We start from the raw sequence: 25,603 nt of genomic DNA, 5'->3' as shown, positions 1-25,603 counted from the left end.
TGGACCAGCTTGGCTACCCGTGAAGGGTCTGAGGGAAATTCCCTGGGACTCCTCAGGAGGAAACTGGCTGCAAGGCAGGTGAAAAGGCACAGAGCCTGAGGGTAATAAAGCTTCAGAGACCATGGATTTAAGTGCTTTGCACCTCCTGCTAAGGGCTTAGGCTCAAATCGAGCCCGTGCTCTTGCACTGCTTACACCAGTGGAGCCACGGTGCACATGCACAAAAAATGCAATGTGGTAAGACTTGTTTCAGATTTACCTCAGTGTGCATTGAGTTAACGTGTCCTGTTCCACATGTACTGCGGTCTACAGTCATGGTCATGGACAAGTAGGTAAGATTTTGCAAGTGGTCAGGCTGCCGTAACCAGACCTCAAGCCTGAACATATATATATTCTCATACAACCATTTTCCTCTACAGAAATTTTTTTTTTAAGGTGGTTTGTAAGAATTTAGATGCTTTTGTGAACTGAACGGGGAAAATAAATTTTGGATACACTTCACTTTCAACCAGTGACTTCTGCTCTCCCAAGGAGAAGAGAGTCAGTCGATTTGATATTTAGAGTTTTTACCAAGAAGAGATTACGTTTTCAGATCTTGCTGTTACTTTGTGGCTGCCAAAGGTTATGTCTTTTATAAAACCTTAATTGTGCAGACAAATGTAAAGCAGCTCCTGGTACACACAGACATCAGCCAGCTGCAGAACGTCACTGCAGCCCATATGGCTGTAAAATTTGTTGCAGAGCATCCTCAGGCGCACTTCAGTCATTAAACTGTTGTCTTTGCATTTTGTGTATTGATTGAGTAGGGTGGCTGAACTTTCTTCTCTTCTCCTTTCTTTTTAAAAAATGATTTCTACATCAGAACTTTTATTTATAGCAGTCTAAAAGCAGAGATCGGAGAAAACCTGTATGACTTCTTCCGCAAATGACTGACTGGGTATTTTGCTTCATCATTAAGATACAGTGTTTAGCTAAACTGCGTGATGAAAGGGTACTTCATATAGCTCTGAAAGCATTAAAAAAAAATTACATTCAGGTTGAACTAAGGTGTAAAACAGACTTCATTTCCTGGATAACATGCAAGCCCAAATTTCTGCAGTATTTAAATATCTTTCTGGCTTTTTACAAAAAAGTGGAGACTCTAGTTTCCATCACAGTCCAGATTGTGCCTATCTAAATTGAGCTTCATTTTGTACCTGCCAGTTCCTTGCAACATCCTTCCTCTCTTCTATATTTATACGCTGTTTCACTGATCGTATTTGAGCCCCTGGCTCATTCCCCTGCGTTTCAGCAGGCGGATGGGGAGTGGGTAGCTGAAAGAAAACCATTAGGTTTTCAGGCTTGTTTCCATTAGGTAGGTGTAAATAATACAAGGGAAAACCAAACACAAGCATGGATGTACTTGGCTCGAGCTCTCCTTCTGGCTGCTCTCAGCCAGGGTGTGTTCCTGGGGATGCTCTGCACGAGCATCGCCGTATCCGCCGGGGTCTCTCCAAAGACGGTCACTGGCTGTGTTTGGTTTTGCCCTTATTTAAAATGAAATAGGAAGAGGCTAAAATGAGGACTGCAATGATGGTGTATTACAGAAGTACCTTGAAGCCTCTGAAAAATCGGTCCAGGTCCTTAAACTGTATGGGTTTTGCCTAATAGCTGCAAAAATGCCATTTACGTCACCGAGGCCATTAATGGGGCCGATGCCAAAGCTAGCCCTGTGTTGAGACGTTGTTGCTACTAGTGGCATTGCAGGGGTGCATAAACGATGCACGGGAGCATCAAAGCCCCTGGAACAACATGCAATTTGGACAGCCGGGGCTGAGACTGGTCCCACTGTGGGCAGGAGACGACCAACACTCGCGTCCCTTGGCTTGCGTGCCTTGACCGGCGTGACATGAGAGTTTTTGGTGTTCACAGGAGAGACCCTTCCCCTCCTCCTTGCCCTGGGGTCAGGGCTCGCCTTCTGGAAGAGAGGTTATCCACCCAGGAGAGGACTACGGCTTTCCTCCTCCATCAGGCTTTCCGAATCAAAGACGACGTCCTCTCCTACCTCCAGGGAAGCAAAGGTTTTCAGCACGGAGCAACTGCTGCCCAGCAGCTGCTGGAAAACCACATCCAGACCATTACGAGCATCGTTAAAAAGCTCAGCCAGGACATTGAGGTAACACGTGCCGAGGCGCCTTTCCCTGCTTTAGTGGTGCAGCTCTACACTGTGGTCTGCTCAGCAGTAATATTGGCTTCAGGGGCAGAAAAGTACTCAACATGACCACTGTGTTTTAGTTAAATTCTGATTTTTCTTGTATAGTGGCACTTGCAGTTACTTGTGAAAACAGAAAGAAGGGAACTAGGGAAAGTAAAGTGAAAAAAAGGAAAGTAAAATGAAATTAAAAGCAGATTAATGAGCCTTGGGGTGGTTTTAATTCAAAGGCTCAGATTCTGTTTGCTTTCAGTTTTGTCGGAGGGAGGGAGATTGAGCTCAAGGGAAATAAGGTGTAAACTGTATTTTCATCTAACATAAATCATCCAGAATCAAGTTTGGGTTTCTTAGTTGTAGTTCTTGATTCTTAGTTCCTCAAGTTTCTTAGTTTTCCTAATGCAGCTGGTCTACTGCTTTACATAACTTCTGCATGCAAACACAATCAAATATTGCTGAAACTCTTCACAAAGCTCACTGCAGACCGAAATGGAGGATCAGGTTCACATTTCATTTAAACTGACTGATGGTTCTGCGTTGGAAATGCATGTGATGCCCTTATTCTGGATAAAAACATTGACTTATTTGCTGCTATTTGTCAAATTTATATGTGAAATTTACCAACACCATTTGGCTTTTCTTTTTGCACAAGGTGTAAAATACAAAAATATCATTAAACAGAATCCTCCAGAGATTTGTTTTGTTCTTTAAAGTGTTAGAAGTCTTACAAATGCCACCAAATTCACCATACATCTTATTTTTCATGTACTTGGAGGAATATTTGATCTTCTGTACATTTATCTTAAGAAGTGTGCAATCATGGCTCACCTGAAATCAAACTGAATTAAAACTAGGGTCTGTGCTCATTTCACACTGATTTTATCTTCAAGATTTTGATACTATGGTGATAAGAAATGCTATAAAATGACTTACTTCTTTTAGATCATCCAATTCCTCTGGACCAGGTATGCATAGGACTGTTTTGCTAGAAGAATAACTAAGATGCTGTTAGCATCTAAATCCAATCTTTTCCCTTGGATGTAAATTACTCTTCTCTAGGTCCTAATCTCAGGTGCGTGCTTGCTTCCTGTATTTTGGTTGTGAGGATTCGATAAGGGTAGAGCACTGACAGCACAGAAAACAGCGCAGTGAGACCTGTCAACCAAAACCACTACAGAATTTGTGGAGGTTTGGAGAATTGCTCCTGGCACACAGCAAATACACAGCAAATGACAGTGACTGAGCAATGTCGATTTCTCAAGCTTTTCTTTTTTTAAAAAAAAAAAAAGGATCCGCCAGGAAATGTGACTCACTCACACTCCAGATCTTCCCCAAAGCAGGAAGAATATCCTCCAAAAAAGCCTGCTTTGGGGAAGATGCTGGCGTGCAGTTGCCACCAGGAATGAAGCTGAGCCCAAGTGAACACAACCCTCTGTCAGAGCCAGAAAAAACACCCTGGCTGCTGCTGCATTGGGGATGTTAAAGCAATTAGCGCCAGGTGGAAAATGACCAGACCCTTCACAGATATCTTTGACAATCCCAGGAGAGGATTGCAAATTGCAAGAGGAAAGCATCAATGCTAAAACCCTAGGGGCAGAGGGGAGCCGTGCCTGGCATCACCTCTGATGACAACCATAACGACGTCTCCGTTGAGGGGTTGCACGCAGACTAAGGGGTCACCATCAGTCACAGGCACGATGTCGTGCATGTGGCTCTCTCTTGCCCAGGGTTGGTGAGCAGCCCAGGGAACTAGCTGGAGAGGGGGAATATCGATTTCCCTTGATAAGCAGGAGGCTGCTGCTTTCCATCCTAATGAACGAGCGTCTCACGCTGCATTTGCTGGCGAGGGAGCAATGATCCCACTCTGTGCCTCCACCGTCGCGGGCTTGTGGCATCGGACTTGTGTTGCCAAATACACTGCCAAAAATACACTTGAGTTGTGCAGTACATTAAACCCTTTGAGAACATTATTTTCTGATGCAAAACAAAAACAGGAATACCCGGTCCTGGCTCCGTATTTCAGTTATCTGTACTCTGCGTGCAGGGGAGCCTCGATTATTCAGGAATAACTGCATAGATGACAGATTTGACTTAAGTTTTACACCACAATTATTGTTGCTTTCCCGACTCACCAGTGCCCCACTTTTAACAGACGCTGTCTCCTTTTGCTGGAGAAGTGGGACAGCGGTGATAGGGGTATTTGCATGTGCCACTGCGCCTTCCCCTCTTGCAGCCCACAGGGAAACATTTGCCCTGGCGCTGCTTGCAGGGGCACGGCCACAGGGGAAGAGGGTCTGACGCTGTGTCCAGCCACATGAGCTCGGGGCACCGGCACAGCCCTGCTGACACCCAGCCGGACTGTCCCCGTGCCCTCCCACAGCCTCCGTGACCCGTGGGATGGGCAAACCCATCTGCAACAGTTTTGCCAAACTGAAAGTATTTGCAGTTGAAATTTTCCTTGATATTTGGCCTTTCCTATATATATTTTTTTTAAAAAAATATTGCTCAGTGGGGAACATTTCAGCTAAAAGGCCAATAAAAGCCACTCTATTTTTGCACAAATACGATATTTGCATTAAAAAGGGTAAAAGCTGTGATTTGACCAGAAGCGCCGTGTAGTGCTAAATTACGCTGAACTATCAGCCCCAGGCCTCTTCTTTCTACCTGAGAAGTAAAACCGTGAGATTTTAGAAATCATTCCCCCTCTCCACACCATATCTGTAAAAGGCCACGGTAGCTGCATAAGGGCTTCCTAAAATTAATGCTTTTGACACATTCAGATTCCATCAAGATGAGCCACTTCAGAAGAGCCTGCAGGGCGGTTACTCCTTCCATCTTTAGATCAGACTTTTAATACTGTGCAATAAATCAGAAATGAGGCCACACACTGACCAATAAGGGTAAAACGAGACATTAAAAAGCTGCTTATACGGACCCGTATCCACATTCGGGGCTGGGTGGGTATATCTGTAATGTGCTTTAGCAGCCGGTCCATGCCTTCGGTGGAGCCAAAACCTGCTCTGTGCAGGACTGCATGTGTTAGGGACGTGTTTTCATACGTGCCAAGCGTGGTGCATTAGCTCGGACACGAGCAGTCACACCCTTGCAGCGTGGGCAGGCTGGTCTCGGGGCAGAGATCCTGTGCCCATTGCTGCTCTGCCTTGTCCACCCTGCAAAGCCTTGCTGCAAAGCCCTCAGGCTGCTGCAAAACACTCAGCTTAGATATTGCCTCCCTCCTAGGAACCTGGTACCCCCTGGTGAAAGGTGCCTGACTTAAAAAACCCCAGTGTATTTATTATCAGCTGCACTCTATTGCAGATGTTGGGGGGGGGACACACGCAATATAATTTATTTCCCAATTTTTACATTTCCTAATTTTTGCCTGCTAGACTTTTCAACATAAAGCACATTTTTAAGGGAAAAATGGACATATTGTTTATGCAGATATAGATTTTTGAAAGGAAAATACGCCGTTAATTTCCCCAGGAAAGAAAAACAAGCTTTTTGACCTATTGCCATAAATGGTGCTTTGAACCCTATTTTGAAATAATAATTTAAAAAAATAAAAAATCCCTGAAACTAACAAATACAAAAAACCAAAACAAAAAAAACAACCAACCAAAAAAAAAAAAACCAAAGCAGAAAACCAAAAGTGCATTGATTTTCTTGAATTTACAGGTTTTGGAGAGGCAAATAAGAACAAGGGACGGTGCCGCGGTAGAAACTAATTTCGCTGTTCAAAGTCTGGATCGTAAATACATCCAGGGTCTTGGAGACCTGCGTGGAAGAGTGGCAAGGTAAGGAATGCACGATGGTCCTCATTTTCATCTCTGCTAGTCCATTTGTGCGGAGCAGATTCAGAGTGGGCATGAATGTACTTTGCGCTCATTTTATATCTCCATTTTAGTGCCAGATCTGTGCTTCGCACTCTCCACGTTAGAAAAATTGTCAAGCCAGGGAAAAATAACTGTATTTTCCTGTCTCATTCTTCATCGTACACTTAACGTTTCAAAGAATTTTTTCTTCTCCAGCCTGGCTAGACTTCAGCTGAAGTGATTATTTCCTCCTACTTAAACTCTCCTGTTGTTTCAATAAGATCTTTACTTCCTTTCTTGGAAAGTACGCCTTGCTGAGCAAACTTTTCTTCTTTTGGTGAGATTATAAGTTTTCATTGCTACAAGTAATTACATGTACATGTAACACAGGTGGACTTCTGTGGGGCCCTTAGCAACGCAAAATATTATGATTAAAAGACAGACAAAGTGAAACTGTGCTATGTAATATCAAGAGAGCTGATAGATTAAGAACTGTCTGAACTGATATATCAGAAAAAGCAATAATTACGGAAGAAATCTCCCTGAACTGGCGTGTTTCTGATTTTTTTCTTTTCCTCAGAGGCCAGTCATATGTTTTCATATAAAATGCTGCTATTGACATTTGTGCATAGCACAGAAATTGGTCAATGAGAACAAGGTGGTAACTGAGAATAACCAGGGATATTGGCAATGTGGGCTGATGGAGAAAAAAAAAATGAATTTTATAAACCCAACAAAAGACTGTTCCACTACTGAGTACCCCCTGAAAAGTTTGGGGAATACGGCAGGTAAATAACTGACTGTGAGCTCTTACAAAGATGCAGCATCAGAAATGCCATGAGTATGGCCTCAGACAAGAGAAGCAGAGGACCCGTAAATAGGGAGGTTATTTTAGCTCTATGTATGGCAGAGATCGATACCAGAATACTGTACCGAGCCCAGAGTCCCCTTTCTGAAATTAAACCCTTGATATGGTGTAAAGAAGAGCCAGGAATGTGATGGTGGGATGAGGAAAATTTCTGGCTGGGAAAGTATACGTCTATATATAGCTTATAGAAAAAAAATCCTGAGCTATCTTCATTTCCATGTATAACTACCAGGAGAGAAAGGAGAAAAATCACAGGGTAACGAAGGACTCCAGACGACTGCAGAGAGACCCAAGAATCCAAAATGAGAAGCTGAAGCCAACACATTCAAAGTTGGCAGGAAAAAGATGGGTTTTTTTTAACCTCATGGCTGATTAGCATTGGAACAAAGTAGGAGGTGATCCTGCAAGAGCCTCCTGATGCTTTCCAATTCGGGTCGGCAGACTCTCTAGACAATACGCTGTAAGCAAAGCCATAACATTTGATGGGGGAAGCGTCTCACTCCTCTTTCCCCAGTGCTTTCCTATGTGTGATGCTTCCCTTCATCAGCTGCATCAGGGCTTGCTCCCATCTTCTGTGCAGAATTTGCCTGCAGCAAAGGAAAGAAAAAGCACTTGGGAAAAACGAGAAAAGAGGGTAATTATGGGAGGAAAAAATGACCAATCCAACTCTTTTTGTGTAAAGAAAAACAAAAACAGCCAGAAGAGACAAGAGGTTGAGCACTCGTGGAGGTCCACACCACCTCCTGTGAGGTCCTTCTTCCTCATCCTCTATTTTTTGGGTGGTTAGTTGGCCTTTGCCAATGGGTGGAAGGGAGGATCCCAAAGAACACATATGCTGTTACACATAAAAACTATCACGAGGGCACCAAAAACCAGCGTTTTACGATGTTGGAAACTGAGTCCTTAGACCCCATTTATTTTTAAGGCGAAAGAGAAGAAAACAGCATGTTTTCTAGCTTCATCCAAAAACACTGGTGAGCAGAGTCAGAGCTGGCATTTCAACAGCAGTACTATAATGTAGTTTTATGCAAAAGATTACCATTAAGCTAAAGCATAGTATAGTTTTATGTGATTCATGAATCACCAGCACTTTGTTTTTCCTTGCTGCGGAAGTTCCCCTCCGGAAATGCTAAGCCTTAACTGCGTACCTACCCCCAGCATCGTGGTTGAGGAGCGAGCCAGAACTGACAGAGGACTGCCATCATACTGATGATTAATATTTCAATTTTTCACATTTCTTTGACCTTGAGTTTCAGGATTTAAAATTTCTGTGTCTATTAAAAAGAGCCCAGAGTGGCAGGAGACGAATGCACGTGTTCATATAATTTACATTTATTGAATTAATAGAAATCTTCCAAATGCAAACTTGCAATGACAGTTTTCCTCTTGATTTGTAGCCTAAGCTTAATCCAAGACTATCTAGGATGAAATGAACCTGAAATGGAGCCACTGCTCTTTCTCACAGCAGATGATTCATCCTCCTGTATTCTACCATGTGTAAAGGATTAATGTGGATTAGCTCTTGTAATTCAAATTGTGTCTATTCTTTATCTTTCCCTGAAAAACAAGTGAAGACATTTTGCCAACTACTGAGGTGGTTGTCCATTAATTCTTGAACCTTATGACTACATTTCTACACTGTGTAAACATTTATGTGTCAAATAGCAATGATCTTTAAAAAAAACAGCCTTCAGCATCTCAGCTATAGTGGCATTCCCACTGAGTTAACTATATATATTATTTGTAGACTAACTCTTACAAGAATTCCTTCGGGCATGGGAATATGTATTACAGTAATAAGGATTAGGTAATCAACTGTAAAAAACCCCACAGTTCTGATAAATATTAATTAATTCTCTTCAGCCTCACCAACGAAGGAATAACTGAACGCACAAATGAGTAAACAATGCACTTTGCACAGATGGTTATGTTTTACTTATTTTTCATGTGAACTTTTTCATTGCTCAGAGAAAGAGCCCAATGTAGCACTAGACAATCACAAGCCCTGGTGCATTCCTGTGAAGTTACTCGAACCTTCAGAAAATGCAATACTTCACCGGGAGAAGCAGTGCAATATATACCGTTCCCTCCCTGTCTTTGGAGGATAAAGCTCTTTGAACATAGAGCAGGTAGCTATATTCCTGTCTATAATTAAATAATTTCATATAAGCACCAGACGCTTTTATGTCTTTATATTTTTTAATTATTTGTATGCAAATCTCATAGGAGTACACTTTCCACGCCACTCCAGTCTGCCTGCATTGCTGCTTGCACACCTTCTGGCCTCTGTTTTCTGTGACTGGAAAGCCACGACCTCACCATAAGCTGCTGAATGTCCTCTACATGAAATACCAAACCAGAGCAAGATTTAAGCAGGTCCCAGGTATCCCCATTCTCTTCAGGACTCGATCTGCCAAACGGCAGTAATGTGTTTAACTACTTTGCACATAACAACAACATTATGTGTAGCGACAGTGAGATCTGAGCAGGCCCAGAGGTTTAAGGCACATCAGCAGTGCTGAGGGTCTTTGCAAAGCTTGCCATGCCTGCAGGGCCCCAGGCACAGCTCTGACCCACCAGGCTCCACAGGCACGCGGAGGTAGTTGCATTCATCCCACGCTGCAAGCCTAGTGCTTGGGTTTTTGGATCCTATTGTCAAATCCTCTATTTTTAAGTATTATCTGTATAGAATACAAACGTTTGTTTCTCTTGTAACTGAAGTCATGTCGTCTTACTGCTACAGATCCATTAATCCTCTTCTTTCTCACACTGTGCACTTCTTGCAAAGCCTTGCAATTGTTGTCTCGGGGAGGGATTTTCCTGAGGGAGTGGTGAACCCCGGCCTCTGCGGGCCTACGCGTGCGCCCAGCCAGCCATCAGCCTCGTCCCGCCTGTGCCCCTGTACCCCAGCCGTTCCACCCAGCCCTGCAGGCGCCAGCAGCCCCCGACCCCCCGGGACCGTGGTCCCCCCGCACCCTCCCCTCGCTGGCTCTCGGCTCCTTTTCTAGGTTTGCAGCCGGGGGAGCTGTGACGCCAGCCAGCTCTTGAACAGCCCCCTCCTTCTCCAGATCCACGTTCGCCTTCTCCGCTATTTTGTAGTTGTTTTCAAAATCAATGATTTCCTTTGATGATAGTTCTGGTCTTTGTACAAAGCCTCTATTATCTGCAGTAACATTTTTTTATTATTTCCTTGATCTACACGCTCTGTAGGTGTATCACAATATCTAGGCATCATCAGATGACAAAAAAATGGTCTATTTAAACTGTCAAAATTTCTCTTTAGATCCTTTATCTGTCAACAGCACCAGCTTTATTTGGTGGCCGTGCTTCGGAGGATAACTTCTCTGGCATTTTAAAACTTCGCTGTTTTCCTCTCTCAACTTTTGTTCTATTATTTACATTAAATGTGCACTACCTTGTGGCCTTAAGGTATTTTCCCACACACTTACGTATTGCCTGCACTGGCACAGGCGGTTACTCCTGGGGGGCCAACGTGCAGGAGAAGGGGATGTCTGCATCTGCTTGCTCATGTTAAGTACATCTAAAATTTTATAGGTATAATTTCATTTACACTAAGGAAAGTATTCTTTCTTATGTTGAAATATATATTTTTTTCATATGTACGTTTATACATATATACTATACGTACACAATGCGTGTGTATATATCACAGAGTAAAGACAGGGCGGAAACAGTCATTCGTTCTACCTGGAAAGCACAGCTGGTTCAATGCTATTCAATCCCTGGGCTACTCAGTTAATGCCACCACCCTGACATCATTCGCTTGTCCATTTAAAAGGTGATGAGGTATTTTGGTGAATGGAACTGAAAGAGTTAAAATAGCAAACGACAAATGCTCCTTACAAAACACCACAGGTTTTTTTGCTCTAAAAGTGATCTCCCCCAACATCTGCAGGCTGGGGTGGTTGTGGGAGCAGCGCGCTGCTCTCCTGGTAGGCATCCGGAAGCTGGGGGTGCTGGCAGTGCAGATTAGCCTCTTGGTTTGGACTCTAGATTTAATTTAATTTAATTTACAGAGATTGGAAAGTGGGAAATCAGGGGGGACTTGGTGTGGGAGGGTGAGCTGCAGACACCTCCTGCAGCTCCCCGGGAGCCTGCGGCACTGCGAGAAGCTTTGCTGTACGAGGAGCCCGTGGGCAGCGCTGCTGCAGCTGAGGGCATGGCCTCTGGCTTCCTCCCGCTTCCTCACCGACACTTCCAGCAGCTCTTTTAATGGACAGTAATGTCTGAAACCAGAATGGGCATCAGGGTTGCTGCAACAGGGTGTCCCTGCCTATTTGCTACTCACCGGGGTGGTCCCAGGGGGCTGGATTTGATCTGGCGGCAGCTCACCGAGACCAGCATCTGCCCTCAGCCACCCTCCAGCAGCCCCCTGCAGAAGCTCTCTTGTCTCTGGTTTGACTGCAGATGCGAGGCAAGCATTGCAAAGCTGTCGGGAGACATCAGTATGATCACGCGTGAGGCCCAGAAGACCAATAAAGAAATTTATGGCCTTCACTCTGCCCTCAAAAATTGTGTTGGTGATTTTGAGAAGAAGGTGAGTAGAGAAGCCCACAGTGAAATACACGGTGAGTGGTGACTACGTATATATAGATAAAGCTGCTATTCCTAATTGCTGACCAATACTAAAGACTGATCGGTATTTATATGTCAGGATTTTTAATTTAAAAAGCAAGCTTTCCACGATACTGTGGAATCATCCAACCTGGCCTTGGACGTTCCCAGGGATGGGGCATCGACCTCCTCTCAGGGCAACCTGGGCCAGGGTTTCACCACTGTCATTGTAAAAAAAATTTCCTCCTTATATCCAGTCTAAATCTACCCTCCTTTAGTTTGAAACCATCCCCCCTTGTCCTGTCACAGCAGGCCTTGCTAAAAAGGTCGCTCCCATCCCTCCCACAGCCCCCCTTTAAGCACTCAAAGGCCGCAATAAGGTCTCCCCGCAGCCTTCTCTCCCCCAGGCTGCACAACCCCAGCTCTCCCAGCCCGGCCTCGCAGCAGGGGGGCTCCAGCCCTCGGAGCATTTCTGTGCCCCCTCTGGCCCCGCTCCAGCAGCCCCGTGTCTGTCCCGTGCCGAGGAGCCCCGAGCTGGAGGCGGCGCTGCAGGGGGGTCTCACAGAGCGGGGCAGGGGGGCAGGACCCCCTCCCTCGCCCTGCTGCCCGTGCTGCTGGGGATGCAGCCCCGGGCACGGCTGGGGGTCTGGGCTGCGAGCGCACGCTGCTGGGTCACGTCCAGCTTCTCGTCCCCCAGCACCCCCGAGCCCTTCTCCGCAGGGCTGCTCTCCATCCCCCCATCCCCCCATCCCCCAGCCTGTGCTGGTACCGGGGGTGGCCCCGACCCGCGTGCAGGACCTTGCTCTTGGCCTTGTTGGACCCCATGAGGTTCACATGGGCCTGCATCTCCAGCCTGTCCAGGTCCCTCTGGAAGGCATTGTGTCCTTCTGGTGTGTGAACTGCACGGCTCAGCTTGGTGTCATCTGCAAAGTTGCTGAGGGTGCACCCAGTCCCACTGTCTGTGTTACTGATGAAGACATTAAACAGTGCTGCACCCAGTATGGATCCCTGAGGGGCACCACTCATCACCAGTCTCCATCTGGTAGTGGCATTTATAATAGTTGTAAGGTACTAACAGATTTAAAAAAATTCTAGGATTTGGGGATCCTCAGATCATAAATGACCCATTTCTGCTTCTCAGTACGGTTAATATTCAAGTGCCTCTGGAAATTTTGGTTGCAGGCATTCTGGAGCTAAACAAGGCCATCTAAATCTGCTGGGTTTTCTTTAGTTTTAAGGTGGTGGCAGGGAGGCAGCTAACAGCATATATATAGCTCCATATAAACTTTGGTAGTATTTCAAAGGCTTTTGAAACTGTAACAATGAAAATGTTTTGGGAAATGGTGTTTTGTGTGAGAGTGTTTTTTTCTCCATGGAGTGGGTAGGCCAACAGAGGATAACAGCTGGCCTATCATTTCTTACAGCTGGCCTTTCCTTGTGAGAGGTTCACTATGCTCAGCAGCAGTTTTGGACCCTCTAGAAGGATTAGGAACATTAACATTAATATTTTACAAGTATTGGAAAAATTCAGCTTTCTAAACCCACAGCATGATGGTTCCCTGCTCGTGCTCCAATCTAGACGTTGCCCAGGCCCACCAGGATTGAGCAGACGTGGGACATTCAATTTCTAATGCACTCTGGCATCGAATATAATCTCATTACTGTATTTTGACTGCATCTTCTGCTGCACAAGGCACAGAGCCCATCATCATGTTCCTTGCCTATTTTAGGTCCTCTTCTCCAAGGAAAAATTACTCATGACAGAACTTAAATGGAGATGCCTTACATGGCATTCTGTTAAAAGACACTCGTTGGGCATCTGCCTCCTTGAATACCTGCAAAAAATATTCTTCTTAATCTAGAATCTGGGAATGGAGCAGTTTTGTGTGTCAGAGTCACAAAAAAACTGTACACAAAATCATGTAAAATAAGTCAGGGCAGGGATTGAGCAGGATGCAGAAGAAAGTTCCTCAGCTGAAAAGGGAAAAAAATTACTCTCACCTGATTGTAGGAAAGAAGAAAAGAAATTATTTCTGGAAAGAAGTAATTGTTGTAAAGGAAGAAAGTACCAAGTGAAAGTTATGAGCCTTCAGTGGCACGTTTTTGGCGTTGGTGTGGCACAGCTACCAAACAGGAGGTGGTCTCTCCTTGCCAGGGATTTTTTCTGCTCATCTGGTGTAAAATGTCTGAAAAGAACTGCTGGGATTTCACATCTCCTTTAATTTGTGAACTGGGGGTAGGCAGGCTGAATCCTTCACCCCTCACATCAGACTGCCTGTCGAGATCAAGTGCCTACTTGCAGCAGCAGGTAACGTAACCCGGAATGTCCAGGCAAAACTCCTGGAGGGTGAGGTCTCGTGAGAAACGGTGGATTCCAGTCTCCTGAGTCACCCGCTCTCCATCTTCCAGAGGCGCAGAGACATCCAACTGCTCTTGAAATAGCGGATGCAGTTGCTGGGGCATCCGTCGCGTTTCCAAGCCGCTCCACTGTGCTGCATCTCTGATGCGTTGGGAGCTCTTGGCATCGCACTTTCACACTAATTGTGATGTGCAGAGACAGACGCTTCTAGATGATGGCCCAGTAGCGGAGGGCCCTGGCTCGCCAGGCTCCCCGAGGGCTGAGACAACCACTCCCACAGGAGATGTTTCCAGATTTTCCTGCCCAGTGTAGTCGGGCCAAAAGGGAGAGCACGAGTGTCCGTTCCCGCAGGACGCGGGGTGCTTGGCTTCGCTCGTGAGTCCGTCTTGCCTCCTGCCTGCCAGCTGAAGGCCCGCGGGTCAGGCTGCTGAGGCAGTCTCTCTTCCCCTCGCCCCAGCAATGAATGATGCTGTGGAAGGGGGTGTCTCCAACCAAAGAAGCGTGGGAGGGCGTCGGGTGCCCGGGACGTCCTGCGGCCTAGAGAGAGCAGGGCTGCTGAGCCCCGGGGATGCACACCCCAGCCTGGATGCAGGGTGGGGAGCAGGTGCTTTGAAGGGGGTCCCCCAGGTGCCACCTTAGTGCTGCCGCCAGCGAAGCATCCGCTATTGCAGGCGAGCCTCTCCTCTCTTCGCTCTTGGGATCCCGTTAGGTGTCGGACAGGCAACGCTTCGCCACACGCGTGAGCTTTCAGGGATTTACCCCTTGGTTCTTGCTGCTGCTGGGGAGATTTGAGCAGTGCCTGGTGCCTTGTTCAGATATAAAAGGCATTCCTCACCCGTGCACGTGACAGTGAAGCCTGCATCCACAAAGACTTTGACTTCAGCAGGTCTTACAGCCTCGGTGTCTCTGAGCTCAAGCCTTCAGTCTGTACGGAATGAAATTATTTGTGAGGGAAGTTGGTTTCTGTGTAGCTGTACCCTGATGTCAGCAGTTTTCTCCCGTGCTTGCAGTCATAATGCATATTTAAATGTAAGTGCTCATAGTCTGGCTCTTAAAGGCATTCTGTCTTGAATTCTCATTAGGTAATGCAGCTATTAGGCAAGATAGAGACTTCCAACTCTGATCACAGCTTGAATTTAAAGACTGTCCAGGGAGATCAACAACACGAATTGCAACTTCTGGATTTCAAGTAGGTGATGGAGAGTTTTTCATTATGATAATTCACCCTGAATGCTTTAGTGTGATGAACAGGTTGCTATGAAAGAGCAAAACAAGCCCATTAATTAACATCCATTCAAAACACTGAGAGAAGGTTAATGAAGATCTACGCCATAAAATAATGAAAATACATAATGAAAGTATATTGTCGTGCAGGCTAATTATTAGAATGAGGCGTTAAATGCCACCCTGTGAGAAGAAAGGTATGAAACCAATTAACTTCCCATAAGTAAAAGAAAGGCACCAAATACAAAGGCGCTACTTACCATTATAATTGGGGCTAATTTGTGACTCGGTTAATGTGCAGAACAAGGCATTTTCTTTATGCACTTGCACCATCTGCCCATTTCTTAGACAGCTGCCTAGGGCAGGGGTGCTGCTGATGAAGAAGGTGGGCACAAGGCTAAAGTAGCTGCACAGTCTCACGTGCCCATGGGTTTGCGATTTACTTGTTTCTTACTTACGCAGTATATTTGTCCTTCTAGGGAGCCATTTTAATCTTGATGAGTTTTAGAGAGGAGGGAGCTCCAGGGAAGGATGCAATGAACAAAAATATCTGGCATCCATATTCAGAACAATGCAAAACAGCCCAGCATTGGCTGTAAGAGCCAGCACAAATAATTTAAAATTTAATTATAATAATCCTGCAGTAATGATATTTCAAAGGCAACAGTTCCCCTCCTTAAAATGGCGAAGTATTTGAAAAAGATTTATTTTAATTAAGATTTTATCTGAATAGTATTCAGAGGTAAAAATAGGATAGAACTTTAAACAGAAGAAAGTTCTCATCAAGAGAACAGGAAAAGGAGCGGGGGTGAATGAGGAAATAACAGCTAAAGTGGGCAATGAATTAAAATTGGGGAAAGGGAAGAAGGAACAGGGAGAGAGTGAGCAGCCAATGACAGAGATCAAGACGATGTGAAAGGGACAAGAAACAAAACCAGAATAAGAGGGAAGGATAAATGGAACAATGCCTGAAAAGAAAGAAACCCAAAACCTGAACTGCAGTGAACGCTAAGTTTCTCAAGTTAATGAGACCTTACTGAAATGTCATCAGAAACAGGAGTCTCAAAAAGAGGTGGCTTTCAAGGCACTGAGATGTGCTGCCATTGTGTATCTAACATAAGATCCAAAATACTTATTTACTAAACGTTGAGGTTTTATTCCAGTTAATATAAAATTTAATTAAAATAGCATGCCCTCTGGGGAAGGTCTGTCTCCTTTTACATTGCTCCTTTAAAAGCCTACCAGATTTACATATTCTTTTTATAGAGCTGAAATAAAACTTAACTTCTGGAACAGACTGGAGCTTCCCCATAAAACTGGCATGTTTAAATCAGCTTTAAAGCCCCAGGTCACCTCTCCAGATGACATGCAGCTCTCTGGGACCCAGTCGTCTTGGACTGGAGTCTGGCAGTCGTATTGTAAAAGTACACACTGGTACTGTTACTGAAAACTCAATTCATTTTTAGGTTTAAATATTTCCTTCTTCCCCCTTTTCCAGCTTTGGAGAAACCGGAGCAAAGTCAGGTGCCAGCTGCCAGCTGCTCAAAGTTTGGTTTTGAGTCTTTGAACAAAGCTGACCATCAGTTCTGTCATTCATGGTTAATTTTTCTTCACCTGTTAAAATGATATTCCCCAAATTCAGTAATCTTAACACAAACAATGCCATGACAACTTTGTTCTATGCCTCATGGACGAAAATGTCCTTATTTTATACACGCACACACACACACACACATATATATATGTATAAACCCGCAAAACTTTTTGAAAGTCATCCACAGAAACAGCTTAAATACACAAATTAATTTCAACAGCACCAAAATTGAAAAAAAAACTAACTCTAGTATTTATCATGTAAGAACAACCATTCCCAACTTGGCCTAATTAAAAATACATAATTATTTGACAAGTGAACACTCTGCACCTATTTTACAATAAAGCACTAGTGCTACAAAAGGAGAAATCCCATTTCATATTTATATATGAAAATAACTGCACGGAAGAACTGTCTGAAGAGGCACCAGCCCCGTCACTGCCTGCCGTGGGGGTCGAGCAATGAGCAGCCCACTCACTGATCCTCAGGCAGGACGATCCTGCACCATGAGCGATGACCTCAGGGCAGGCAGCAGTGGCTTCGACAGAGCGCTGTCTCCGTCCCTACCCGGCCTTTCCGGAAGGTTTGGATGGCGGCTCCTGTTATTCCAGTCCGCTGGCTCACTGTTGGCTGTGAGAAAAGCTCGTTATGCCTCCCCTTCCCATGCTCAGGTTGGATGCTGGTCTATATCATCAGCATAATTTCACAACATAATTTTATTTGCTCATGAGCAAAGGTCAGTGCTCAAGGAAGCAAACCCTGTGTGCATGTTCACGTGTGCATGGTAGGGCTGAAAACGAAAACTGCAACACTAGTTTTTATTCTTGAAAAATCAAATCTTGGAACTACTAAAATGAGTAATAGTGGTAAACTGACGTTAGGTCTGTTTATGTATTGCCTGCTGACTACTGACTGCTTATGTAGAAGACCTTGAAAAGACAGTCTATAGTCAACGGCAATAACATATCGCTGAGACATATTTTGCTATCATTATGGGTTTTTTTACCACATTTACAGTGACTGCTGATGCTAATTATCACTTCATGAGACTGATACAGAGCTGTTATCAATCATTCGGTATAAACCCCACTTTAACTGAAACACCCTTTTGAGAAGTGATATTAGAAATTAGAAGTGCCATAAGCATTGCCTACTTACAAAATCCTGCTCTTTACCTGTTGGGTTCTATCCTGACTGAAGCCCGAACAAATTTCAAGGGATCATTGCTTGTATGCAAGCACGTTTTGGAAGTTAATACAATTACACTGAAATTTTTTGTGAAACTTGCAGTCAGGTCATTAGCATGAAGGTTTATGTATATGACTACAACTTGGACCTAAGTTCATGTCTGGTCATGGTGCATGTTGTAAGTCACATGTTGCAGCATAAGAAAATTAAAATCTAAACCATCTAGTTCCCCTTAACTTGACATTTGGCAGATTTGATGCGAGCAGTGTTTGATTGCCACTCTTGCCTGCGGCTCCCTGTCTCCTCTGGGTCCTGCCTGCTCGATTCCCTTCGGGTAGACTTTCACATTTCTATCCAACTGCTGCCTGAAAGGCAGCTCTGCACTCTCTTTTTGTTTGTAAACCTTTAGTTACAAACTTTTTTTATCCTGTGAACTTCACTTTCAGACCACAAGTGATTTTGCTGCTCTCCCTGATGCCCAGCAATGCAGTTGATGTTTAATGGGATAGTGGAGTTTCTTCATCCCATTTCAAATAGAGTTAATTCGAATGGAAAATTAACATTTTTCAGCCCTCAGATATTTTTCTGAAGTAGACCACACCACAGAAATCACATTTTGGCATGTAGGTACAACCCTTAAGGTAAGGATTAATAAAATAATGGAGCTCAGGGCTTCCTAGGCAGCTGTTGAAGAGATTTAGAGTAATTTAGATAATTTAGTCAAGTGACTCAAGACTCCCCCATAACACTGAGTAACCTTAGTCTTGTTACTAAAAAAAAATAATCATTATTTTAGGTTGACAAGTGCTCTAAGTGACTTCAGGAATCAGATGCAGACCCATCAGAAGTGGACAGAAGCGCAGTTGACACGGTCTGAAGAAGACCAAGCCCAGCACAGGCATCAGCTGCTTAACATGGTGAAGGAGAGACTGGTAAGACTTCCCAGGAGAGCAGCCCGGGGCACTGGGGTGGCCTCCAGCCCTCCCAGCACCGGGAACGAGAAGCACCGCTCCCATCACCTTCATCCCAGCAGGTACCAAATCATGCACACAAACCCTGAGATCTTACACAAAAGTGGGTGCCTCAGGTGACGGCCAGCAAAATCATGAGTTTTGGAAATCATGTAATCATAGATTAATTTGTTTTGGAAGGGATATCTGGAAGTTGCAGGGTTCAACCCCTCACTTGAAGAGGGCCAACTGCAAATTCAGGGCTTGAGCCTCACCCAAGTGATTTTGGCTTCTGAGGATGGAGATCCCACAATGCTCAGGCATCCCAGGAAAGAGCCGTCCCATATTATTCCACCACTTCACGTCTGCGCCGCCCTGATGTACCCGACAGCAGCATTTTCCTGTCCCAAGGTGAGCATTGGTGCCACCACTCAACACTGCCCAGCCTCATTCATGGTCAAGCTCAGAAAAGGAACGGATCGCCTCTGCAAATTCTGCCTGGTTTTAAATACAGACAAGCCCTCACCGCCCTGCAGTCCGTGCACCGAAACGCAGCGCGTTTCAGTTCCACAGCAGCAGTTAGCACTTGGCACAGGACCAAGGCCTTTTAATCAACTCCCTCACAGCTTTTAAAGCCTCTCCTCCTTTGCTGTGTGCAGTTCGTTCCGCTTCCAAGTTCAAAAGCGATCGGCACACGATCACCATGTCTTAGCCCCAGGATGAAGGTTGTTGATCAAAGACCGGATTCAGAAGTTGCTTGGAACTAAAACGCTCCTGAGGTTCAACCCCCATGTATCCTGCCTGACGGTGATCTCCCGCACTCAATCAACCAACACTTAGTGCAGCCAGGAAGATAGTAAAAACATCTCTGACGCATCAGCCGCTATCTCAAAGCTACTGCTTGAATCCTCTTCCTCTGCTAATAGTTTTTGTGATTATTTTGCAGAAAACATGCCAATATATGTGGCTACTCTTCCCCAAAGGGAGTAGCCTGTGCCAAAAACCAGAGTGTTAATGGGAGTTAAAGCTTTCAAAGACACTCTCGGGTAGATTGAATGAGTGCATCTGGTTTTCTATGTATGCCCACCTGTACAGGCAGGCACGCACCGTGCTCGGAGCAGCTGGTGGTCCTCTGGGTGCCACCCCAGTGGAAGCACAGCTCAGTCCCTGGCAGCTGAAGGAAACCCCATCGTGAACACTGGAGACAAAGCAGTTGGAGACGAGCTTCAACCTGTGCCAGGAGGGCTCTCGTCCCGGCTCGGCAGCGGGCCCTGGCAGCGCAGCAGTCCTGCTTGTGTCCTTTCATCGGGCTGAGAGGACACACGATCCGGCACGTGGCAGGGGCTGCACGGACCCGAGGGCCGATGGATCCGACAGGCTACGTGCTGGTGCCGGAGCCGTCTGGGAGCACAGAGCAGCAGCGTGGGTATTCCCGGAGCTTACGCACTCCAGCAGCCACCTGCGCTGCACCATGTAAACTCAGAGCGTGTTTCCATCACTGTGCTGAACTTTGTTCAGGCTCAGACAACTCTGCCAGGTTTGCAGACACCTTCCTTGGGAGGCAGAGCCACTATCTTGGGCCCACAGGACACCCCCAAGCTGCAAGGGCTAAAGGTCGGAGGATTTTGACCAGATTTTGAGTTGACCAGAGGACTCGGTGCAACTTGACCACCAAGGAAGGGTGGGCAGCTGCATGGCTCAGGTTTGAGCACCCCTCTGAGGAGGGGGAATTGCCTCCAGCAGCTCAACAGAGGGAGAGGACTGCTTGCCATCCCTCAGTCAGGCAGCTCTTACGGGGCTCAGCCTCCTTATTGACGCCAGCACCTGAGCTGGGTTCACACCACAGCGTCGCACCCCTTAGGCTGGGGCGCTTGGGCTTGAGATGGGCACGTGAAAGCAACCTGAAACGTGTTGTTTTGAGTTCCTGGTCTTGTTGCAAAGTGTGACAGCAAATCAGTGGACTTAAAAAGAGGAAATAAATAAAATAATAATTTAAAAAGCACCTTTCTCCTGGCCCAGCCCCTCTTTCGCGGTTCATTTGGTTGGTTAGGGAAGAGGATTGACACATCCCCCGGCGTAGCAGACTTCACCTCCATTTATTCAGTGCTGTCATGCGTGGGATCAGGAAGCAAGACTGACTGAATGCGTGGGTGGCAGGGGGCAGGTTAATGTGGGCATATTTAAAATGTCTTACCTGTGTTATGTATTTAAAGGAACGAGCAGAAAAAAGAGTAGAAGAAAAGATCTTACTTCTGTCGCTAAAGCTAGAACAAATGGATAAACCACAGAAACAGGAGAAGCAGTTGAACCAGATGAAAAGAGATGAAAAAAAGCTGCATGCAAGAATCACCAGATTTGAAAGACAGATCTGGAAGGAGCTTGAGGAAATCCAAAACGAATACAGATCAGGTGAGGATGGGCTTTCATGCAATTTATTTTTAAAATAAATTTCTACAGTAACTTGCTGCTCCAGAAAATACTTCCCAGTAAAGGCAGGAAGACATTAAGATGACTAATTTTCTCTCCCAAACCCCATATACAGAGGTGTATGGGTTAGCCCGCTTGTCTTTGCAAACAGCCAGCATGACATTTGCACACAGGGAGCTTCCTTTTCCTACGAGTCTCAAGGTAAGATCATTTAAAAGGCAATTCCACAACCTGTTTTCCAGATTTTTTACAGTACCTATTTCTTCTGTTAGCAAGGTCGCTAACCTTCGCTGGGAGGTACAGGTCATCCCCTTTTGCACAGATCCTGCTGCTGAGACCGTGTTTGATGGTTTTATATGATTTTCGTGTTTTACTCCACATTCTCAACTAACAGTAGCGGGAGAAAGAGGCACCTGGATGAGCAGCAGCTCCCTGACACAGGCCTCTGCTGGACACGTGGCAGCTGCCTCCTGTGGGGACAGTCACATCAGTGTAACTCACAGGGCCTGCATGACTTTGCCAACCTGAGATGATTCTAGCTGTTGAACTTCCAGCAGCAATTAGAAAGGCCTTCACCTGGCACTAAGCACATTTTGCCCACCGCAATCTCCCCTGTGCCACTCAAACCTAATCCATTGCAATTCCCTCCACTTGCAGCGGGTAACGGTAACACAGCGGACACATCAGGTTATCCAAAAAAATCACTCAGCCCTCTCTCCAACGGAACAGATGGCTGAAATTCATTACACAAGGGCTTCACATCTTACATGTTCTCACTTGAATCTCAAGCATCTGGTTCTCTTCTTCAAAGCTGTCTGTGACTGAGGACCCCAGCTCTTCACTTCAGCTCCAATTCCTTCATTATCTGCAACCCACTGACAAGCCCTGATCCAGGGCTGAGGCAAACCAAGCTCTAAATTAGCTGAAGTCTTTGTGCAGCTTGACACGGGAAGGCTTGCCTGTCTCCAAAGACCATCTGAGTGAGCACAAGGCAGCACCTCACCGAAAGCTGGGGCTCAGAAATTTCAGAGCAAAAGATTCTGGTGCTGAAAGGAGAGAGTTCTTAACTGCAAATTCCTGCCTGCAGAAGTTAACGACAGAAGAGATCTGTTTATACCAAACTTTGGCCATCCTTGTGTTCAAACTCAAGTCCGGGGATTGGTCTTTCCCACGGCAGTCCTCTGGTGGGGCTGACCCCCGAAAAGCAGGAAAAGAGGCCACTGAGGAGGTGTGGAGCAGCGCAAGGGGCACAGAGGAGGCCTAGAGACTATCTCGGCAGCTGCCTGTGCTTCAGCACAGATTGGCATCTTGGAGATCAGAGGCCTGTCTGGAATCTGTAAAACTCCGAGCACTATGCAGTGATTTGGTTGAACACTCTCTAGACTGTAACAGTCACAAAATTAATTGACATAAAACAACAGTTAAAAAAAGAAAGACATGTCATCAGCTGCCATGTTACAATATGCACTTGAGAAAAAAAAAGAAGAGGAAGATAATTAATTTTAACCCACTGTTAGGCTGCTTGCTTGCTAACAAGTTAACACCTATGTGACACGCTGGACAAATGTGAGAATCATAGAATCGTTAAGGTTGGAAAAGACCCTTAAGACCATCAAGTCCAACCACTAACCTATCACTGCCAAGTCCACCACTGAACCATATCCTCAAGCACCACGCCTACCCTTCATTTAAATACCTCCAGGGATGGAGATTCAACCATTTCCACCCTTCTTTTAAGTACCTCCAGGGATGGAGACTCGACCACCTCCCTGGGCAGCCTGTTCCGATGCCTGACAACCCTTTCGGTGAAGAAGTTTTTCCTAATGACCAACCTAAACTTCCCCTGGCGCAGCTTGAGGCCATTTCCTCTCGTCCTATTGCTTGTTACTAGGGAGGAGAGACTGACCCCCATCTTGCTACAACCTCCTCTCAGGCAGCTGCAGGGAGCGAGAAGGGCTCCCCTCAGCCTCCTCTTCTCCAGGCTAAACCCCCCCAGCCTCCTCAGATGATGACGTTGTAATCTGAGGGTTGCTGCAATCTGGGAGCAGCTACGTAACAGCAGCTCATGATTCTACCTTTTGAGTCTTTATTGACAATATTTGACCGCACAGTGGTTCTGAAAAGGTGCATCAGGTGCTCTGTAGTTCCTTTTTTTTGAAAAAAGTGTGCCTGCACAGTCCCATTTCTCTCTTTTTATACACCTGCATATACTGCACAAACACTTAGCCGGTGAAGCTGAGCTCCTGCTCTCCCAGAAGCGCACAACAGAACAGCGACCACCTCAGATGAAGCATAACTGTAATTCACAGCTCCGGGACAGCACAGCACCAACCTGGCTATCTGGTAGGCAGGCTGCAGACCAGCAGCGTCAGTATCCAATGGGAACAGAGAGCCTTTGATTCAAAATAAGGACTGTGGCCTTAAAAAACCCAAACCAAACATAAAACTCCAATGCTTAATGAATGAACAATATGCATTAAGGCTAATACCCTTCATTTTAAAGACAGACATAGTATTTTCTTTACTCAACACCACAAATGATGTCAATTGCGGTTTAAAGTTATGTGTAATCACGCTTGGTATTGTCCAGCGTATTGGAAGATACGATTCCTAAGCACAGAGCTTGCAACCCAAGCTGCTAATGCATGCCCATGGTATTCAATAAAATGATGAAATAGACTAGCTTTAATGTGCTCTGTATTAAACATGGGTCAGAAACCTTTGCAAAGAAAAAGAATCTTTTAATGTATTGAAAGACACCACTATTAATTAATTGTTCGTGTTCTTCTACCAGGATTTCAATCTGTTCATGAGTCTCTGGAGCTGCTCAAACAAATACAGAACACCAAGCTGAAACTTGAAGCAAAGAAAATTCAGAGAGACATGAAAAAGATACAATGAAGTGACCTCCTGGAAGGCTGAACACCATGAGCAAGCCTTGTCTGCTCTTGCAGGTGCTCTCTCCAGTGAGCAGCAGCATCAAGTTGCAGAAAGACGCAGCCTTTAGACACACCTGATTTTGTTCCCCTCTGCCCCTGTAGGGTGTTACTGCTAGTTATGGTATTGCGCAGCCACAAAAATAACAACTCCGTAACACCAGCAGTCATTTTCACACCAGCTTTACACCAAAAAAAGAGGTCACAATGCAATTGCAATAGAAACCTTAATTTCTACAGTCCATTTGTTTCCAGAAAGCCCAATACAGTCCATTGCCCAGAGAAGAAAGTTCAAAAGGGCTCAGATAATGCTCCTCCAATAATCCGTATCTTGAGTCTACTGTGCTTTTTGCTCTACAGAAAAGCAGGTTTCTCAAAGAGATGGATTTCAGGTGGCTTCTCTGAGAAACCAGGCCTGCACAGCGTGGCAGCTGAAACCGAATCGATGGCGTCAGTGGTGAACACCACTTCAGCAATTAATCACATTGCTCCTGCAGGCAGAAACTTCGGTACCTTTAAACTTTCTCCACTGAGTAGGAAGTCCGAGAAATCGCTCACATCTTGTAAATGACAAAGAACAGCCACCAAAATCGCAGGAGACCTTTCTGCGTTTTGTTTGTGGCCAGGCTGTTCAGAGCCAAACTCCATGGGGAAGACTCCCAGTGTTGTGTCAGGCTTTCAGGGCAGGTCTGTGTTTGCCATGTTTCCTAGAAGCAGCAGGAAACCAGCGACACCAAAACTCAATAACGTGCAGCAGTTCCTGAGCTACTCTGAATCCGTATTTTGGTCTCGTTGCATGTTCTGTCCCTTACAGGGGGCTCTGCCTTCGCTGTAGACTTAAAGTACATTCGTGCAGTCACAAAAAGACATTTGGGGTTGAGGGCAGCCTCCCCGACTGTCCTCCTCTGGCTCCTTCCAGGCACTTTTGCAGTTGTTCACACATGTGCTTGGCTGCGGGTGAAGCGGCGGTTAGTACGGCTTGGTACATCTGCCTCGCCGCCGAGCACCCCGGAGGCTGCGGCTCTCAGTACACTGAGCAACAGCAAAAAGGTGAAATACAAGGTCACCGATGAATGCGCTTCCAAAAGTGCACAGTGCCAAAAAAAGAAAAAAAAGGAAAAAAGCCAAGACAACCTTGAGTCTAACCCTGGAACAGAGGAAAGGAGAGCAGTATTGCTGCACACTTCCTATCTATCTACCCATCCATCCACCCTTCTGCTCTTTCGCAGGGCAGTATGGCACAACCGAATGTCGCTTTATCCACACACTGATTCACATGATTAGAGTAGAAGGGTTTGAGAGCCTTGTTATAAATTCAGATCACACAAGAATATATATCTGGAACACTGCTATTGTCTGAGCCACTCCACAGCATAAGGCAGTTATCTCAGTATTTATCACTCTACACTGCAACCAAACTCAAACCGAGCCCTCTATCTCCTGAGAACACTGAATTTAAGTTATTTAACTGTCAGCTGCT

The 25,603-nt window shown here is 45.6% G+C and overlaps 1 protein-coding gene across 1 annotated transcript; it reads left to right on the top strand.

The window, feature by feature from the left end:
* Positions 1 to 1,887: 1,887 nt before the first annotated feature.
* On the top strand, positions 1,888 to 24,088 carry FAM81B (family with sequence similarity 81 member B). The gene is made up of 7 exons (XM_075079142.1): positions 1,888 to 2,154; positions 5,866 to 5,984; positions 11,299 to 11,428; positions 14,887 to 14,993; positions 18,607 to 18,742; positions 20,974 to 21,169; positions 23,982 to 24,088. The coding sequence occupies exons 1-7, from the start codon at positions 1,888 to 1,890 to the stop codon at positions 24,086 to 24,088; spliced, it is 1,062 nt and encodes a 353-aa protein (XP_074935243.1).
* The last annotated feature ends 1,515 nt before the right edge of the window (positions 24,089 to 25,603 follow it).

Source organism: Phalacrocorax aristotelis, chromosome Z (genome assembly GCF_949628215.1).
Source record: "Phalacrocorax aristotelis chromosome Z, bGulAri2.1, whole genome shotgun sequence".
Taxonomy (NCBI): Eukaryota; Metazoa; Chordata; class Aves; order Suliformes; family Phalacrocoracidae; genus Phalacrocorax; species Phalacrocorax aristotelis.
The sequence above is the reverse complement of the archived record's forward strand: the minus strand, read 5'-3'. Positions and strand labels throughout refer to the sequence as shown.

Bases quoted from the DNA above. Each gene is read 5' to 3' on its own strand.
- FAM81B (XM_075079142.1), top strand. From the start codon at position 1,888: ATGAGAGTTTTTGGTGTTCACAGGAGAGACCCTTCCCCTCCTCCTTGC. The intron at 14,994-18,606 runs GTAGGTGATGGA...TCATTATTTTAG, and splicing joins TTGCAACTTCTGGATTTCAA to GTTGACAAGTGCTCTAAGTG. The intron at 18,743-20,973 runs GTAAGACTTCCC...ATGTATTTAAAG, and splicing joins ACATGGTGAAGGAGAGACTG to GAACGAGCAGAAAAAAGAGT.